The 16,463-nt window shown below is 42.4% G+C and overlaps 1 protein-coding gene across 1 annotated transcript; it reads right to left on the bottom strand.

Moving 5' to 3' along the window:
• Positions 1 to 15,549: 15,549 nt before the first annotated feature.
• LOC147461019 (uncharacterized) lies at positions 15,550 to 16,058 on the bottom strand. The gene is made up of 2 exons (XM_086504590.1): positions 15,849 to 16,058; positions 15,550 to 15,774 (listed from the first exon to the last, which is right to left on the bottom strand). The coding sequence occupies exons 1-2, from the start codon at positions 16,056 to 16,058 to the stop codon at positions 15,550 to 15,552; spliced, it is 435 nt and encodes a 144-aa protein (XP_086360716.1).
• Positions 16,059 to 16,463: the final 405 nt, after the last annotated feature.

Below are 16,463 nucleotides of genomic sequence, written 5' to 3'. Positions count from 1 at the left end.
TGTGTGTTTGTTGTTTTTTACCAACCCCAACCCAATTGAGCAGCACGGGAGCCTTGAAGGGTGTCTAGAGGTTGCTCTTCTTGTTGCCCGCCCCGGACCGCCTCAGCATCATAATGAACCATCTCCATTTACAAGTCACAAATAAGGTATTACGAAATGTCCTTTCCTCTCTCTCTTCCCTTTGCTCTAGCTCTCTCTGGTCCATTTCATGTGTGTCTTGGTGTGAGGTTGTTTGTGTGTGTTGTGTGGTGCATCTTCTTGGTTGTGCCAAAATCTCTCTTGCGTCCTAGTTCGCATACCATAACTAGGTGGTGCCCCTATCTTGTTTGGGTTTGGCTGTGGGTTTGTTGTTTTGTTGTGCTTGTGGTTGCCCCAGCCCCAATTGAGCAACACAGGAGCCTTGAGGGGTGTTTAGAGGTCGCCTTTCTTGTTGCCCGCCCCGGACCGCCTCAAATTTGGTGCCCCCACGGAGGAAGAGCGGTTGTGTTAGCATACACAAGGTAAGTCTTCAAAAACTAGTTGTGTTTACATGAACAACCCACCACCTCCTAATCCTGCTCATGCAATTCAATTTCATCAGTTTCATTGGGTGCAAGGGATTAGGATAAATGTTCGCATTGATAGAATTTTTTTTTTCAACATTGTATTGTATTCCTCTTTGGTGCTGAAGCATTAAGAGATATTCTACAATCTCCAAATCCTATTATACTCCCACTTGTAGACTATAATGTCTCTTTTGATGTACATGTGCTTATCTTGTTTTAGCTAGGTTGATGAATCACGAGGACTTGTATCGTACATTCATTCCTTTGGCTAGACAAGACGTGCATGTAATAGTTGGCACAAAGTTACAATTTCAACGTGTTTTCCGTCGTATGTTTGAGCCTAGGCAAGTAGCGGCTATCAATGCCTCAGTCAATCCCTTCATTTTGCCATTGATTCGCTATGATCTAAGCTTTGACGTTTATATTTTCATTCTACTTTGCAACACAAAAAATAAAAAAAGAAAAAGAAAATTTTGAGTAAAACCAGCAACATGGATACAACTAGGCAAATGAGTGGTTACCCCTTGTTCTTTGGAGAGCCTGGGGAGGATGCAGAATTATTTTTGGCAAATTCAAAATGTCTTTCTGTATCAAGAGGATAGTAACTGATCAGGAACGTGCAGAAATGTTTGAGGTAGTCCTTAGGAAAGATGCTAGCACTTGGTTTGACTCTTTGCCTAAGGAAGTTAAGGGGAATTGCACGAAAGTGTTGAATCGTTTCAAGAAATACTTCTTTGATCCCCAAAACACTCAAAAGCTATGGCAAGACATTGTTTCTCATAAGCAAAAAGACTTAGATGACTACTACTTGTACAAGCAACAGTTTCTACGTCTTTGGGTTATATGGGTGAGAAATGTTGCTAACCTTGGTGATGGTGAAGAGTTCCTAAAGAAGGAGAGGTTCATAGCCGGACTCTTTCCTGACCTTAAGGTAAAATTTGAGGCGGGTGCATCTGCTACCTTTGATGCAGCTGAAACTAGGGCTGCTGAGAAATATAGAAAACTCAAGTGCTTAAGGGGAGAGGTTCCAATAGAAGGTCTGAAACCCAAAGGTAAGTCACAAACATCAACATCTAGGGAGCTTCCTGAGGTAACAGCGGAAGTGATTGAGAAGTTAAATGAATCCTTAAGCAGCCTGTCAATTCACCTTGAACAAGCTGTAGGTCCAAAGGGACAAGCAAAGAAGTCAGAAGAGCGAGATCCACCACGACCTAGGAGAGTCTTGCAATGCTGGAATTGCGGAGAGTCTGGACATGGGATGTATAATTGTCCTTGGCCCCGTGGGGAGCCAGGGAGACCTAACTTGAATTACCCAGTGATAAATGCAGGTGAAGGAACTAGTCAGCAACCACGGCTTCTACAAAGGCCAAATGGAGCAAGACCCCCTCCACAAGGAGTGGAAGGAGTTCCACCTTTGCCAGACCCAAATGTGCATGTGGTAGAGGTGACAAATTCAAGAGAGATTGACATGGAAGCAAATGGCATTAAGCGTGGCCAAGGGAAAGGTAAGGAGAAAGAAGGAGTTACATCACAAAGTGACCATGGACGAGAAAAAAAGGCAAAAGAGACCAAGGAAGCTAAGAGGACTCGATGTCGTATCAACCTCCAACACTTCCCTCTTGGACATGGTATGGCTCCATACAACCTGTTGGAAGACATGAGAGGTAAGGGTCCTAATATCTCATGGCCTCAATTTCTTGCATTATGTCCACAAGTTAGGAGGGATTTAACAAGGGCAGTTAGCACTAGGAGAAAGGTAAAAGAGAGTGTGTCTGTTGTAAAAATTGCACATGCTAAAATGAATGAGGACATTACACATGTGCTAGATTGTTACATAAAAGGGAGATTGGTTAGGAAAGTTCTAGTGGATGGGGGTGCACAAATTTGCATCATGACAGAAGGACTCATGCAAAGACTAGGCATGCACATCCATGAGACACCTGAAATCAAAGTCAAGATGGCAAACAATAGCAAGGCTAGGTGTGTAGGCATTTATAAAAATGTCTTTGTAGAGGCCTTTGGCATTAAGAAGGCGGTGGATTTTTATGTTATGTCGACCAAGGGAAGTGGTTATCCATTTATCCTAGGAAGATCATGGCTAATGAAAATGCGAGCTTTGCAGGATTGGGAGAGTGGAAAGCTAATTTGCAGGAATGACAATCATAAGAAGGTTGTCATTTACATGAAGGAGCAACGCCAAGAGGAGCTCCATGAAGAATCATCTCAAAGTGAGACGGAGGAAGGCTGGACCGATAGCACTTCAGAAGGAGAAAGTAGCGGCAGCATTATTGAAGAGGAGTCTTCCATTGAAGTCATGGGGGTAAGGTTTAATCCAAACAACCAAGAGACCTATTGCCCAGGTTTGGAAGAGGTAGGTTCCCAAGAGAACCAAAATGTCCAAGATGAAGGAATGTTAGAAGGTATGTTGTCTACAACACTTACAAAGGACGAAAGAGAGGAGTTCAAATGTGTGCTAAGGAAATTTCCTAGGCTTTTTGCTAAAGACTACACCGATGTGCATGGAGTAGATGTTGTTCAACACAAAATTGAGTTGAAGCAAGAGGCCACACCTAAGGCTTAGAAGCTACGAAGGCTAGTAGTCATCAAGGAGCAGGCTTTACTCAAGGAGGTAAGAAAGCTTCTAGCAGCAGGTTTCATTTATCCAGTGGACAATCCGGAGTGGGTCTCTCCCGTTGTTGTCACTCCTAAGAAGAACGGCAAGTGGAGGGTGTGTGTGGATTACCGTCCACTCAATGAGGCAACAAAAAGAGATCACTTTCCCTCCCATTTCAAGATGAGATACTAAATGAGGTAGCTGGTCATGAGAAGTACACTGTGTGTGATGGCTACTCACGTTACTTTCAAATAGGTATCGCATTGGAAGATCAATTGAAAACAACCTTTATCACTCCTTGGGGTTGTTATGCTTTTAAAGTCATGCCATTTGGTCTGACAAATGCTCTTGCAACATTCCAACGTTTCATGAACATGGTGTTTCAAGCATTCTTTGGAAATTCAATTAGGGTGTTCATTGATGGTTTTTGCATTTATAGCTCAAAATCATTGCATCTACAAAGGGTAGAAGAAGGTTTAAAGAAGCTCTATGACATCGGAGGTCAGCTCAACCCCGACAAGTGTCACATAGGTGAGGATGAAGTGATCTTGCTTGGTCACAAGGTTTCCTATAAAGGTATTGAGGTGGATCCAACAAAGGCAAAAGCTCTCATTGAGCTACCATCACCAAAGAGTCTTAAGGAGGTCATCTCATTCATTCAAAAGGTGAAGTATATGTCACGCTTCATTCACTTAGCCTCGGAGTTACTTCACCCTTTGCAAAAGTTGACACAACAAGTAGAATTTGCATGGTCTAATGAGCTTGAAGAGTACTTTTGTAACATTAAAGTCATTTTGTCAGAGCTACCAACACTCGTGCCTCCTTGTTGGGAGTACACATTCTTTGTTAGCTCTAGTGTTGGGAAGGAAACAATTGGTGTAGTTTTATTACAACAAGATCCCCACAGTACAAGGATGCGACCCATTTACTTTGCTAGTAGGGTCATGAATGCCTTGGAGAGAAGCTACACAGAAGCAGAACTCATGATGCTTTCTCTCATGTTCGCGGTGAGAAAGTTTAGATCCTACCTGCTACCAAAACCTTTTGTTATCCTCACTGCAGAAAATTTGTTCCCTTGGGTGTCATCTCAAATGAATCTTAGTACTAGGATCTCAAAGTGGATTATGGAGTTGCAAGAGTTCCAATACTCTTTCAAGGTAGAAGATAGTGTGCGTGCACAATTGGCAGGGATTCTCACTTATAGGGTACATGAGAAGGAAATTAAGGTGCCTCAAGTGAAGACCCTACCATTGCCACCACCAAAAAGTATTCCTAATGCTTTTACCTTGTTCTTTGATGGAGCTTTTCGACGAGCCACAAGGAAAGCAGGGGGAGGGCTAGTGTTGCTCAACCCAAGTGGGGAGGTGGTCATGAAAGAGAAGGTCAATCTACCAGGTTCAACTAGAAACAATGAAGCAGAATACGACACACTACTTCATGGTTTGAAGATGTGCATTGGCCAAGGGATACAACGTCTCATGGTAAAAGGAGATGCACTTATGATTGTTAAACAGATTTTAGGCATTTGGGCATGCAAGAATGAAAGCTTAAGGACAAAAGTTCATGCCATTCCTAGGATGTTTAATCAGTTTGAAGAAGTGCAACTGTATCATATTCCTAGGAAACAAAATGAAGATGCCGATTTACTTGCACAACAAGCAGTTACATGTGTTGAGAAAGAAGTGCAGGTCATCATGGTGGCAACAGCTGTCAAGCAACCGAGATACCAAGGGTTGGAGTCATTGGATCCCATTATTGGCTACATTTTGGAGGGCTAGTTTCCACAAGACTTCACTAAAGCTCAGAAAAGGAGACTCATGAAGAAGGCAAGTTTCTATCTCTTCTTAGAAGGCTCCCTCTATCAAAGACGGAAGGATCAAGTGTGCATTAGAGTCCCAACTATCGAGGAAATTCAAGACATTCTAAAGGGTTTGCATGAAGAGGCATGTGGTGGTCATTTTGCCCAAGAATTACCTGTGAAGAATATTTTGCGTGCGGGGTATGTTTGGCCAAGTCTGCATGTGGATGTTCAACATTGGTGTAAAAGCTGCCACAATTGTCAGATTAATGGAAACAAGCATCTGTTACATGGTCCACATCAGTTAGTCCTTGCAAATGGTCCATTTCAAAAATGGGGCATTGATGCTATGGGTCCATTACCAAGGACTAAAAATGGAAAATTGTATATCTTGGTGGCTATGGACTACATAACTAGGTGGGTGGAAGCACAAAGTGTGGCAAAGGTAAATGAGAAAACAGTGAGCAGGTTTGTCTACACTAATATTTGTTGTAGATTTGGCACACCTCTAGAGATTGTTTTGGATAATGGTCCGGGGTTCAAGAAGGGTTTACTCACAGAAGTTTGTGAAGAGCTTCACATTCTACATCATCATAGCACTCCATACTACCCATAGTCAAATGGTTTGGTGGAGAAGGCTAATGGTGTCATTGCAGGAGTCATTAGAAAGATGGTGCAAAACAAGACAAAATTATGGGATGACTTCTTGGATGGTGCCTTGTGGGGATATCGAACCACATATAGGGAAGCCACGGAGTTCACACCATTTCTCTTGGTCTATGGTCAAGAGGCTTTGCAGCCTATCAAGCTCAACATTCCAACAATGCGACTTCATGGCAAAGCAGCACAACATGATCAAGATGTATGGATGTATCGACTTCTTACGTTAGTGGAGCTTGAGTGGAAAAGAGAAGCAGCTTACGAGTGCTACAAGAGGAAAGCCACACAAGCAAAAGAAACGCACGACAAGAAATTGAAGGACAAAGGCATCAAGGAAGGAGAGCTTGTGCTAAGGTATGACAATCGACTTGACAATCGTTTTGATGCCAAGTTTGAAACTAGATAGCAAGGGCCATACATAGTCAAGAAGGCTTTCAATTCAAGTTACTATCAGCTTATGGACTTGAATGGTAAAGAGAACTCCATGAAGGTAAACGGGTATCGCTTGAAGCCCTATTTGAGTCGCCTTCTACCAAAGGATCTACCAAAGATCTGTCAAGAGGCCGCTCTCTCATGTAAGTATTGTTACATGAAGCATGAGTGTAAATCCATCCAAAATTCTGAGGGGCCAAAAAATGAAGATCTCGTCAAGGACTCTGAAGCACTCCCTTTGGAAAAGATGCTCTATGATGGTACATGAATATACCATCATCCTGGGGGAGGGCTAATGATAGCCGTTTTTCGGCTCTCTGTAATTTCCATAGTGAGTTATCCCACCCTATCAAAATCACCTAAACACTGTGGCTATTCTTACCTTTTCATTGTACATAGGTGTGTGTGAGTTAGGGGACTTTTCCCATATTTTCTTTAAAAACCCTCAATTAGCTAGTCACTGGGCTAGTTGAGCCAAAAAAATAAAAAATAAAAGTATTTTATGGCCTCTTTGTGTGTAAATATTTCATTGTATATATGGCCTAAATATAGGGATTTTTTATAATTATTTTGGTATTTTATTTAAATATTTCTACTTAGGTGTGTGTTTTATTAAACCTATGTACACCTTCTTTCATCCTCTTACACCATAAGTATATTTTTTGCCAATATGTACATACTCTAACCTTATATTTTTCCTTTATACAAATCACTCCCACATTTTCACCCTCACCCTCGTGAAAACAAAAAATTGATTTCTACGCTTTGAATAATCACCTCAAATCACTCCCACGCTTTGAATAATCACCTCAAATTTTTTCATGATTTTTGGAGCTACCAACGGTGAGAAATGATTTTTTGAGTGGACCCCAATCTGCCCACTTATCTCACAAGTAGCCCATTGTCTTCTCTCACCTCTTTCCATACTTCTACACACACACGCATTCCTCTCAATCCCTCACTCAAACCTGCACCTTCAATGGTTTCCCTCACCTTCTTCACCATTAACCTCCCCACTTACTTCCATAGCTCTCATATGAGCTCCACATGTACATACACCATCTCTATGCCTCTCTCTATTATCTTTAATTTCATCACGATAATCAACCTTGGCGGCGGTGGCGTAAAGAAGGGAAGATGAAGAAGAATATCGATAGTCATTTTGAGAAGCTACACAAGTAAGTCAAAAACTTCTTCAAGCTTCACCATCACAAGGATTTGCTCACTTCATTCGACCATCTTACTTCAACCATCCACCTCATTCTACCCATTGTAAATGTAACATTAACTTTCTAGTGATTACTAACGACTAACATACTAACACAAAATAGCATTGACCTAACCATAAAAGACACCTTACCTCAAGACATGTGTATACTAACTCTCCCTCTCTCTCTCTCTCTCTCTCTCTCTCTCCTTACTTACTTTCACCTTATCTACCATCAATAATGCTCTCTTTTGAGCCCACACCCATGACTCAAGCAGACAAAGAAGGCCCGCAATGTTTTGAAATTCAAAAAAATCATAATCCTGATTTGTTAGCTTGTAAATTAGGATTTCCAATAATCTTTATGAGGGGTCTCCAACCTATAAATAGGGCCCTCTCCTTCTTGTAAAACAACCTCCAACATCTCACATAGCACCCCAACACTCTATGCATGAGGAGAGACTTAGGTGTAGCAACCACTTGTGAGCTTCACTCTTGGTGTGAGAGAAGCCTTCAAGCTACACATTGCAAGTGGGAGAGCGTGAGTTCTACAAATCTCAAAACCACTATTGTATATGCTCCTTCATCATCAATAAATTGAGGTTTGGTGCATCAAAGACGTGATTCGACGTTCAAATCTTCGTCCTTCCATTTGTGCAATACGGTTTGGTGAATTCAAGGTGACTTGTGTATTTTGAGTTTTTATCGATTGATCTTGATTTTAGAAAGTGTTTTTAGTGTGTTTTTCATTGCCAGTTTTCTGTCCATTGTAAGAGGGTATTGTGGTGAGAGGTCTCCCACACCCTAAGACAGTGTGTGTGTGTTTTGGCAATGTTTAGCAATCACTAAGCATTGAGTGAGTTTTGTACAAGTTCTACAATAGCATCATAACGAACCATCTCCATTTGCAAGTCACAAATAAAGTATTACGCAAGATCCTTTCCTCTCTCTCTTCCCTTTGCTCTGGCTCTCTCTAGTCCATTTCATGTGTGTCTTGGTGTGAGGTTGCTTGTGTGTGTTGTGTGGTGCATCTTCTTGGTTGCGCCAAAATCTCTGTTGCGTCCTAGTTCGCATACCATAACTAGGTGGTGCCCCTATCTTGTTTGGGTTTGGCTGTGGGTTTGTTGTTTTGTTGTGCTTGTGGTTGCCCAAACCCCAATTGAGCAGCACGGGAGCCTTGAGGGGTGTTTAGAGGTCGCCTTTCTTGTTGCCCGCCCCGGACCGCCTCAGCATCATGAGATAAATGTTACCAAGTGACCAATCACCCAATGACACCTCATGTAGTGGAAGGAAGATACGATGCACTTGCACACAATAGACATTTTATCCACCATGCACTTCCACACAACAAACATTTTTTTCCACCATGCACAATATGCCATCAAAATCATGGATATCCCAACTAACATCGAGGAATAGAAAGCATCTTTTCAATGTCCAAATGAACATGTCTCTATCTTCCTCACCTCTTAGTCGTAAAGGAAGTCTATAAAGACATAATCGTTTATTTGAGGAGTATAGGATGGATGAAAGACATTGGCATGAAGTTAAAGAAACTTACTTGTTTGCTTACAATCAAAAGCACTTATGAATCTCTTAATGAAGCTTAACTCTAAAATAATCAAAGGTTTTAAAAGCCAGTACTAGACATTTTGGACTATCATTGGGAACAACTAGGAGATGTTGCATGTTTTTAACTCCTTGGATAAAACATGGGGAATTGTAGAAATGTTCATAAAAGAAGACCTTACTTTCTTTGAGAATTCTTATAGCCTTATTTTTTTAGAGAAGTTTACCCAGTGATGCATGAAAGGCAGCAAAATTACCCATTATACATTCCACTGGCTACCAATCTTTGTTGTTGGAAGGATAAATATATTCAAAATCCAAGGTGTGAGAGACAACAACTAGAGTAAACTACTTAACAAACATAACTCCTATCTAGTTTTACTAAACGAATAGTTGGGTCTGAGACCCCCACGGTTCCATTCACAACCACATATCACAATGCATACATACGCATCCTCAATGAGAACCGTCTTCATTTCCTTCCGTGTTTGGAACAAGCAGAAGTCTTTACCATGTTGGAGAAGGGGAACAACCAAACATATCCCACAACAAGAAATACGACTCTCCATAGCTCAAGGCTCCAACAACATTCCAACTCACTAAAGAAATTACACACCAACACTAAGAATTCCACACCGTGTACTAGACCTTGATTGCAAGGAGGATGCATTTGAAGCGAGCTTGGAGAGAGATTTTATTTTTCCCCACCCTTGTGTCTAACTACAACCAGATGCCACCCATTGTTATCTCTACCATCAGCAGAAAGCATCCCTTTCCTATACACACTCAAACAGGGATCGTGCATACTTGATAGTTTGTATTGTCAGGGTTTTTACTAATATTATATAAGGACATTGACATATCTATCTTGTGATGGAAACGCTATGAGAGTAGTAAAATCAAGGAGTAGTAATAGTGCAGCAGTTACACTATCGAGGGCTTGAGGGAGTTATTTGTACATTTGGACTATAATATGTGAACATGCATTTATTTTGGGCTCTTCTCAATATACTAGTCATGTTAGGCATGTTGGAGCTATATATGCCAACCCCTATGCTATATATAGCTAGGAGTCCCCACTATATATGTGTACCCAATGTGTGCTCTCCACGCACTTTGGGGTTTGCAGTGCTAGATTCGTTCTCTCCCTCTCTCTTGTCTTGTCTCAACCTTACTCCCTTGTTCAACATGGTATCAGAGTAGGCCTTTCAAGGGAGAGTTTTGGCCAAGGAAAGGGTCCGTGACTATGATGAAGCTTCACGACACACAATCATCGCAACACATAATCAAAGTTTTTTGTTCGTTTTAAAAGTGTCGGTGACTGTGAGGAAGCTTCGCAACACATAAAGGCAGTTCTACGTCAATCTGTCCTGCTTTTGGGTGCTCATAATAGCTAGCTGGTGGTCATGCTTGCTTGTACGCGATGTTTTTTCTAAATATGGGGCGGCCTATTTGAGGAAGTTCTATGTAAAACTTCCATGATTTTTGGTGGAATAACACGATGTTTTCTGCAAAAACGTATGCTTTTCTGTTCATAATGTCTGAGGGCTTGCAGATGGTGATATTCGCATCCATCACTTCAAGAAGGGAAAGGATTTGTCTGTAGTAGCATTTACCAACGTTAAACCAGCTAGAGTAGAGACAACCAGTGTACCCCAAGAAGAGAAATCAAGTACCAATGGCAATGGTACTAGTCCCGAGAGATACCAACGAGGTACTGGCCGAGGCTGGGGTCGTGGTAGTTTTCAAAATGGAAGACTTAATTTTTATACTTGTGGCTAGTATAGGCACTTTGCAGTTCATTGTCTAGAAGCACCCAGTACTGTATCTACTAAGGCGAAAGCCCTAGAGCGCGTTCCAATATGAGCAATTACACTCAGTAAAGGGGTAGCCATTGAGGAGATTCTAGGCAAGCGGGCAAAACCAGTCAGTTTGAAAGTAGCAAATGGGCTCAGTAAAGAGAGTTATGGAAGGCAAAGAGCAAAGAGAAGGTAGTTGATGAATGGTAGGAGCAGCAAGAACTGGTGGCTAAGATCACAGAAGATCTAGCCAAGAAGCTACCAGAGCAACCAAAACGTTTTGATGCTCGGGTCATTCAGGAGATACCAGACTAGTCTTTTGAGAAAAGACAACTAGATCAATAGGGATCCAGAATTTCTATGACTATGCTGGTTGCACTCCAAGGACTGGTGGAAGATCTAGGAAACATTAAACTAGATATAACTACAATGGGAAACAATGAAGGAGGCAAATCAGACACCAAAACAGAGGAGTGGCACTATGAGGAAGAGAAGAATTTCATGTTAAGATCTGTGAAAGAATTCAAAAATTGATAGTTGAATTAGAAGACATCAAAAAACACTTTACCTGAAGTAGCAAAATTAATTAAACAACAAAGAAAGGCTGAAGTGGATGCCAGAGTAGCTGACTTGGAAGCTGTTAGAGATGATGAAGTGCCGGTGATCCAGGTAGACCACAAAGTTAGGACACAATGGGAGCCACTATCCGGTGTCATACAGGATGGAGGGGAAGGGGTAAACATCCCATGTGCACACCTTCAACAAAGAATGCGTATCACAAACTTGGAACGAGCACCTTTTAAAGTTCGCATGGCTGATCATAGAGTTGTGCAAGCAACTGGGATGATAGAGAGTATGCAGATAAGGGTGGGAAAAGAAAATTTTAAGACCAGCTTCCTAGTACTGGATGTGCAAGGTGCATATGGGATGCTACTAAGATACCCATGGTTGCGGCGTACGACATATGTTGTTCATGACTATGCCAATCAGACTCTCACAATACATGACACTAGTAGAAGAATTCAAATCCAAAAAAACAGCACTAGAAGGTGGAGGAAGGCACTGCAACCAGAAGAGCTTTGCTATAAGTATGGGATAAACAAGATTGAGAGGATGCCGATAGTAATGATTATTTTTCTATTGGCCGAGATAGACCTAAATGCAGTATTATTTGACAAATATCATGCTGAAAAGCAAAGGAAGAAATTTCTAAATCAGTTCACTGAACTAAATCCTAGAGAATGACCAGTTCAGCTAATTGGACGGCCAGAGAAAGCAGCTGACTCCAAAGACGAATTCTCAGATTCTAATACACTAGCGGCAACTAAAGAGGTGTACTCTGAAGAAGTTACTGAAGTTCAGAATGACAGCTCAGAACAACAAGGTCCATCTTGGGATTTAGTCTTACCAAACACCGAGCACAACATTCCGAGCAAGCCAAAAAGCGAGCGAGTTCATGTAACATGTTTTTAGAAACATTATACAATGACCCCCCCACATAGCTACACACAAAAAATCTCTCTCTCTCTCTCTCTCTCTCTCTCTCTACTCAAGGGAAAGCATTAAATACCTCTCTCTCTCTCTCTCTCTCTCTCTCTCTCTCACACACACACACACACACACACACACACACACACACACACACTCCCTATGCAGTGTTCTATAATTTAGTCTTCCTCTCTTTGTGTTTCTCTCTCTCTCTCTCTCTCTCTCTCTCTCTCTCTCTCTCTCTCTCTCTCTCCATCCACTAAAAATGCATACACAAAAATTTTATGTGGGCATAGTGTCTCTCTCTCTCTCTCTCTCTCTCTCTCTCACACACACACACACACACACACACACACACACACACACACACACACACACACACACAAAAGTAAAGATTCTTCTCTCATTTGAGAAAAGGGAGAGGAATCAGATTTACATTTAGCTAAATAGGAACAAAATTCAAAACTCTCTCAAGCTCGACGCGTCGGCGCGTGGTGCTTGAGGGAGTTTTGTTTTGATTTTCTCTTTTGGAAAAAAGACAAGTGAAAGGCGTCAGTTTTGCAAAAGATTAGAACAAGTGATAAAATCACAAGGCCTGCCATTGAGAAGAGCAGTGGAAGGTAAAGACAAGTATTTCAAGTTAAATATGTATAATAATTCCCAGTTTCCAAGTCGAAGTTTACAGCCGATTCAATACTAAAGCCTGCAAAATTTTACCGTTTCTCTTCCAATGCAAACTCAAAATCAAACAGGGATTCGGCATCTTACTCGAGTCAAGTTTCAAAAGCTGGTTTGTTGTTGCAAATAAATGAAAACATCCACGTTTTCCTTTTTATTTTCTTTCTCTAAGTTTTGAGTTTTTTTTTAAATTATCTCTTTATGTTTTTTTTGTAGGTTGGGTTGGAGTGTGAGCAATAGCTTGGATAGAGTGGATGCGTGCATACCAGGGTTTGCATCGAAGGAGGGAGAGGCATGGAGAGTAGATCAGATCTATTACAGAGAAGCGATGCGAAGCTAGTGGTCGCAAACAAAAACATGACATTATAGGCAGTGGCAGAAGTGTTGTAGTGGAATAGAGAGCAATTGTTTGGTGTTTCCAAACACAACTGTATACGTAGTGGTGGAAGCATTCTAGTATAATAGAGGGCAAATGACGATAGTGGACTGGAGACGGACATGTAGACCAAAGCTGGAACAATGGATATCAATGACCAACAATGGACAAGGGGGAGGAGAGCATCATCGAATATGCTACATGACAGCATGCCAAAATGTATTCACAATGTCTTGGCTCCAGGAGGCAGGTGAGATGGTCGGGGCCCATTAGATAGGTAGAGAAGAGGGTTTATGAAACTACAGGTAGTGAATGAATGTTCATGGAATCCTTGTGGTTAAGGTGAAGCCAATGGGTAGAGAAAAGGTGGCCACTTAGTAGGGTGAGGGTGGGGTTGCGCAAAATGGGGGAGAGACTAGCTATGGTTGCTCAAGGAAAAAGGCACAATAGAGACGATGATCATAGAAGATAGCAGTCAGGATGAGGAGTGGTGCTAGGTTCAGGGACAGACGACAGGTGAAGGGACGACCATGGAACTGGAAAAGACGACGAGGGAGTAGGGTAGGGGATACCACCTAGAGAAAATTTAAAAAATAATGGGAATGTGCAATTATGCTTTTCTCAAGCATTTGTTAAAGGAGTTGTAGATGTCTTACCAGTTATAGAAGATGGCGTGGAAAAAAAAGAACGCCATAGCATGTCATGTTTGGTGGTGCTCTAGTCAATATGGCACTTGCAAGGCATGAGGAGTCTACAGCCATCTCTCTCTCTCTCTCTCGTTCTCTCTCTCTCTCTCTCTCTCTCTCTCTCTCTCTCTCTCTCTCTCTCTCGCTCCCTCTTGTTGTTGGAGAAGATGTCTTGCTTGTGGTTAATCTGAGAGGTTTTTGTAGTAGACGTATTACTTGGGGTGTTGTCTGCATAATTCCACATGCCTTCAAGGTAGAAGCAAAGGTGACTGCAATTTGCATCCCAAAGGAGAGGAGAGGGGCACCGATAGAGCGGCAAGGAAGTGAAGGGACGTGTGGAGGAGAGGCAACCATAGAGTGGTTCCCTCAAGTGGCTAGAGGAGTGGCCAAGGGAAGATGGAGAGAGCACGAGGGGTCAAATCGAGAGACTTATTCACCAAGGCACATCAAGGAATCTTCCGAGTATTAGATTTTTTTTTTAAAAGTCTTGCCTTAATTGAGCGAGCATGGCTTTATACACAAAAAAAAGGGTTTTGGGTTGGGAATTTGAGAGGGAAGGAAAGTTGTTGGTCATTTTCGCATAAGAGATGATTCCCTCTCTCTCTCTTGAATAACAGGTTTTGAGTTCAACTCTCCTCGTCGGATAGATCTTTATATTAAGGTATCTTGGGATATTTTCCTATGACGTTTAAATTCTCTTCTTCTTCTTCTTCTCTCTCTCTCTCTCTCTCTCTCTCTCTCTCTCTCTCTCTCTCTCTCTCTCTCTCTCTCTCTCTCTCTCTCTCTCTCTCTCTCTCTCTCTCTCTCTCTCTCTCGCTCGCTCGCTCGCTCGTGTGCGCGCAAGCACGGTAGGGCTTTGTACCTCTGTGCACAAGGCAAACCCGCAATCTTGCAGGGTGTCTCGATATCTGGCAAACCCGCAACCTTGGAGGGTTCCTATCTCCATTGCAATGGTCGTTTTGCCCGTGAGACGGAGATATGAACTCAACAGAAGCAGCATAAGGTGAATAAGGTTGGGCGGTTGCAGGAAGGGAATAGTATACACCCGGTTGGGAGGGATGGAAGAAGGGAGTGATCGGGAAGGCGACAATATATTGCAGGGCTCTTCTTTGCCTGATTGTGTAGCTAGAGGAGAATTGTGGACATCTGGATGTAGTGTAGTGCAGTGCAGGCCTCACCTGAGCTAGCATGGGTGGACATCCCTTTGGTAAGTTGATGCTTTTATAGGACATCTGATGCCTCTGCAATTAATAATCCGGAAAATCGCAGCACCCAAAGATACTTCCCTTTATGCAACCTAATAAATGGGTTGGGTATTTGAGGCCTTCATAGTCGCTACAAATTCTCCACAATGGTCTTTGCTGTAGTAGATGATGGATTTTTTAACAAGTAGAAAACTGTGCTGACTCAATCAAGAGGCGCTTGTAAAGAAACATTAGTACATATATATAAATGTACTTCCAATTTAGGAGGCTGCTAGTGGGTGGGGACTCCCAGGGTCCATCATCATCATCAAAAACATTGTCATGTGGATTGTGTGCGTGTCTGTGAACAAGCTCAAAAAAAGTGCTTCTGAGAGATGGATTAGCACACAAATAAACACATGAAATTAAGGGCTTTGGCCACTGTGCAAATAAGTAAATTCTTTAGTTCATAGTTAAGTAACAAAAAAATTATAAGGTGAGAGCTTAACTAAATTATTGTAAGCCAATATTAGCACCTGAGAACTTATTGAAGCCCAGCATGAGGTTGGTGAAGGAGCAGTTTGCGAGAGAGGGTGGTAAAGAGCCGGAGAAAGAGTTGTTCCCTAGCACTAAGTCGTTGAGGTTGGGGAAAAGAGTGCAGAAATCGAAAGCGATGTACATATGGATGGTCCGCAAGGCAAAGCAGTTGAGGAGGATGGGTAGAGGAGAACCAGAGAACTAGTTCCCCTCCAGGTGAGATATAAGTAGACCGAACTCTGAAGAAGAAATCCCGAGAGAGTCCAATTATTTACGATGCTGAAGAAGGTAAGATTGCGACAAGACAACGACAAAGCAATCTGAATATCACCCCGCAACCTGTTGAAGGAGAGATCTATGTGCTTCAACGCGTTGCAGTTGACGAGGGTTGCGGGAATCACCCCTTGCAATATGCTGTAGCTTAAGTACAGGTGCGTCAACGCGGCAAAGAGGTTACTACCACCAGCGCCGCACCAACTGTCCATTGTCCCCGACAGATTGTTGTGGGACAGATCCAGGCACTGTAGAGAGGGGAAGGAAAGAAGCTACTCTGCAAGCAGTGCACCCGTGTCTCGGTTGTCGGACATCGAAAGGGTATGGAGGGAAGGGAAGGTGCGACCCGCTTGCAAGATAGCCAACTGTTACGATGGTGAGCCACAAAGGGCGAGACTGTCGAGTTAGAGGTGCTGCAGCTGGGAGGGTGTGCTTGATATTGCTGAGATGAGCATTTTTACACACACACACACATGCATGCGTGCACAATTCCAAGCCACCATCTGCGCTTGAAGCATGAACATTACTCCCAAGCGCGGCGGCCCCACATATTACAGCTAACCTAAAACTGTTCCGATGATCATGGCAAAGAGCAAATATGGGCGATCTCAAATATG

Source organism: Adiantum capillus-veneris, chromosome 3 (assembly GCF_014529385.1).
Source record: "Adiantum capillus-veneris isolate H3 chromosome 3, ASM1452938v2, whole genome shotgun sequence".
Lineage (NCBI taxonomy): Eukaryota > Viridiplantae > Streptophyta > Polypodiopsida > Polypodiales > Pteridaceae > Adiantum > Adiantum capillus-veneris.
The sequence above is the reverse complement of the archived record's forward strand: the minus strand, read 5'-3'. Positions and strand labels throughout refer to the sequence as shown.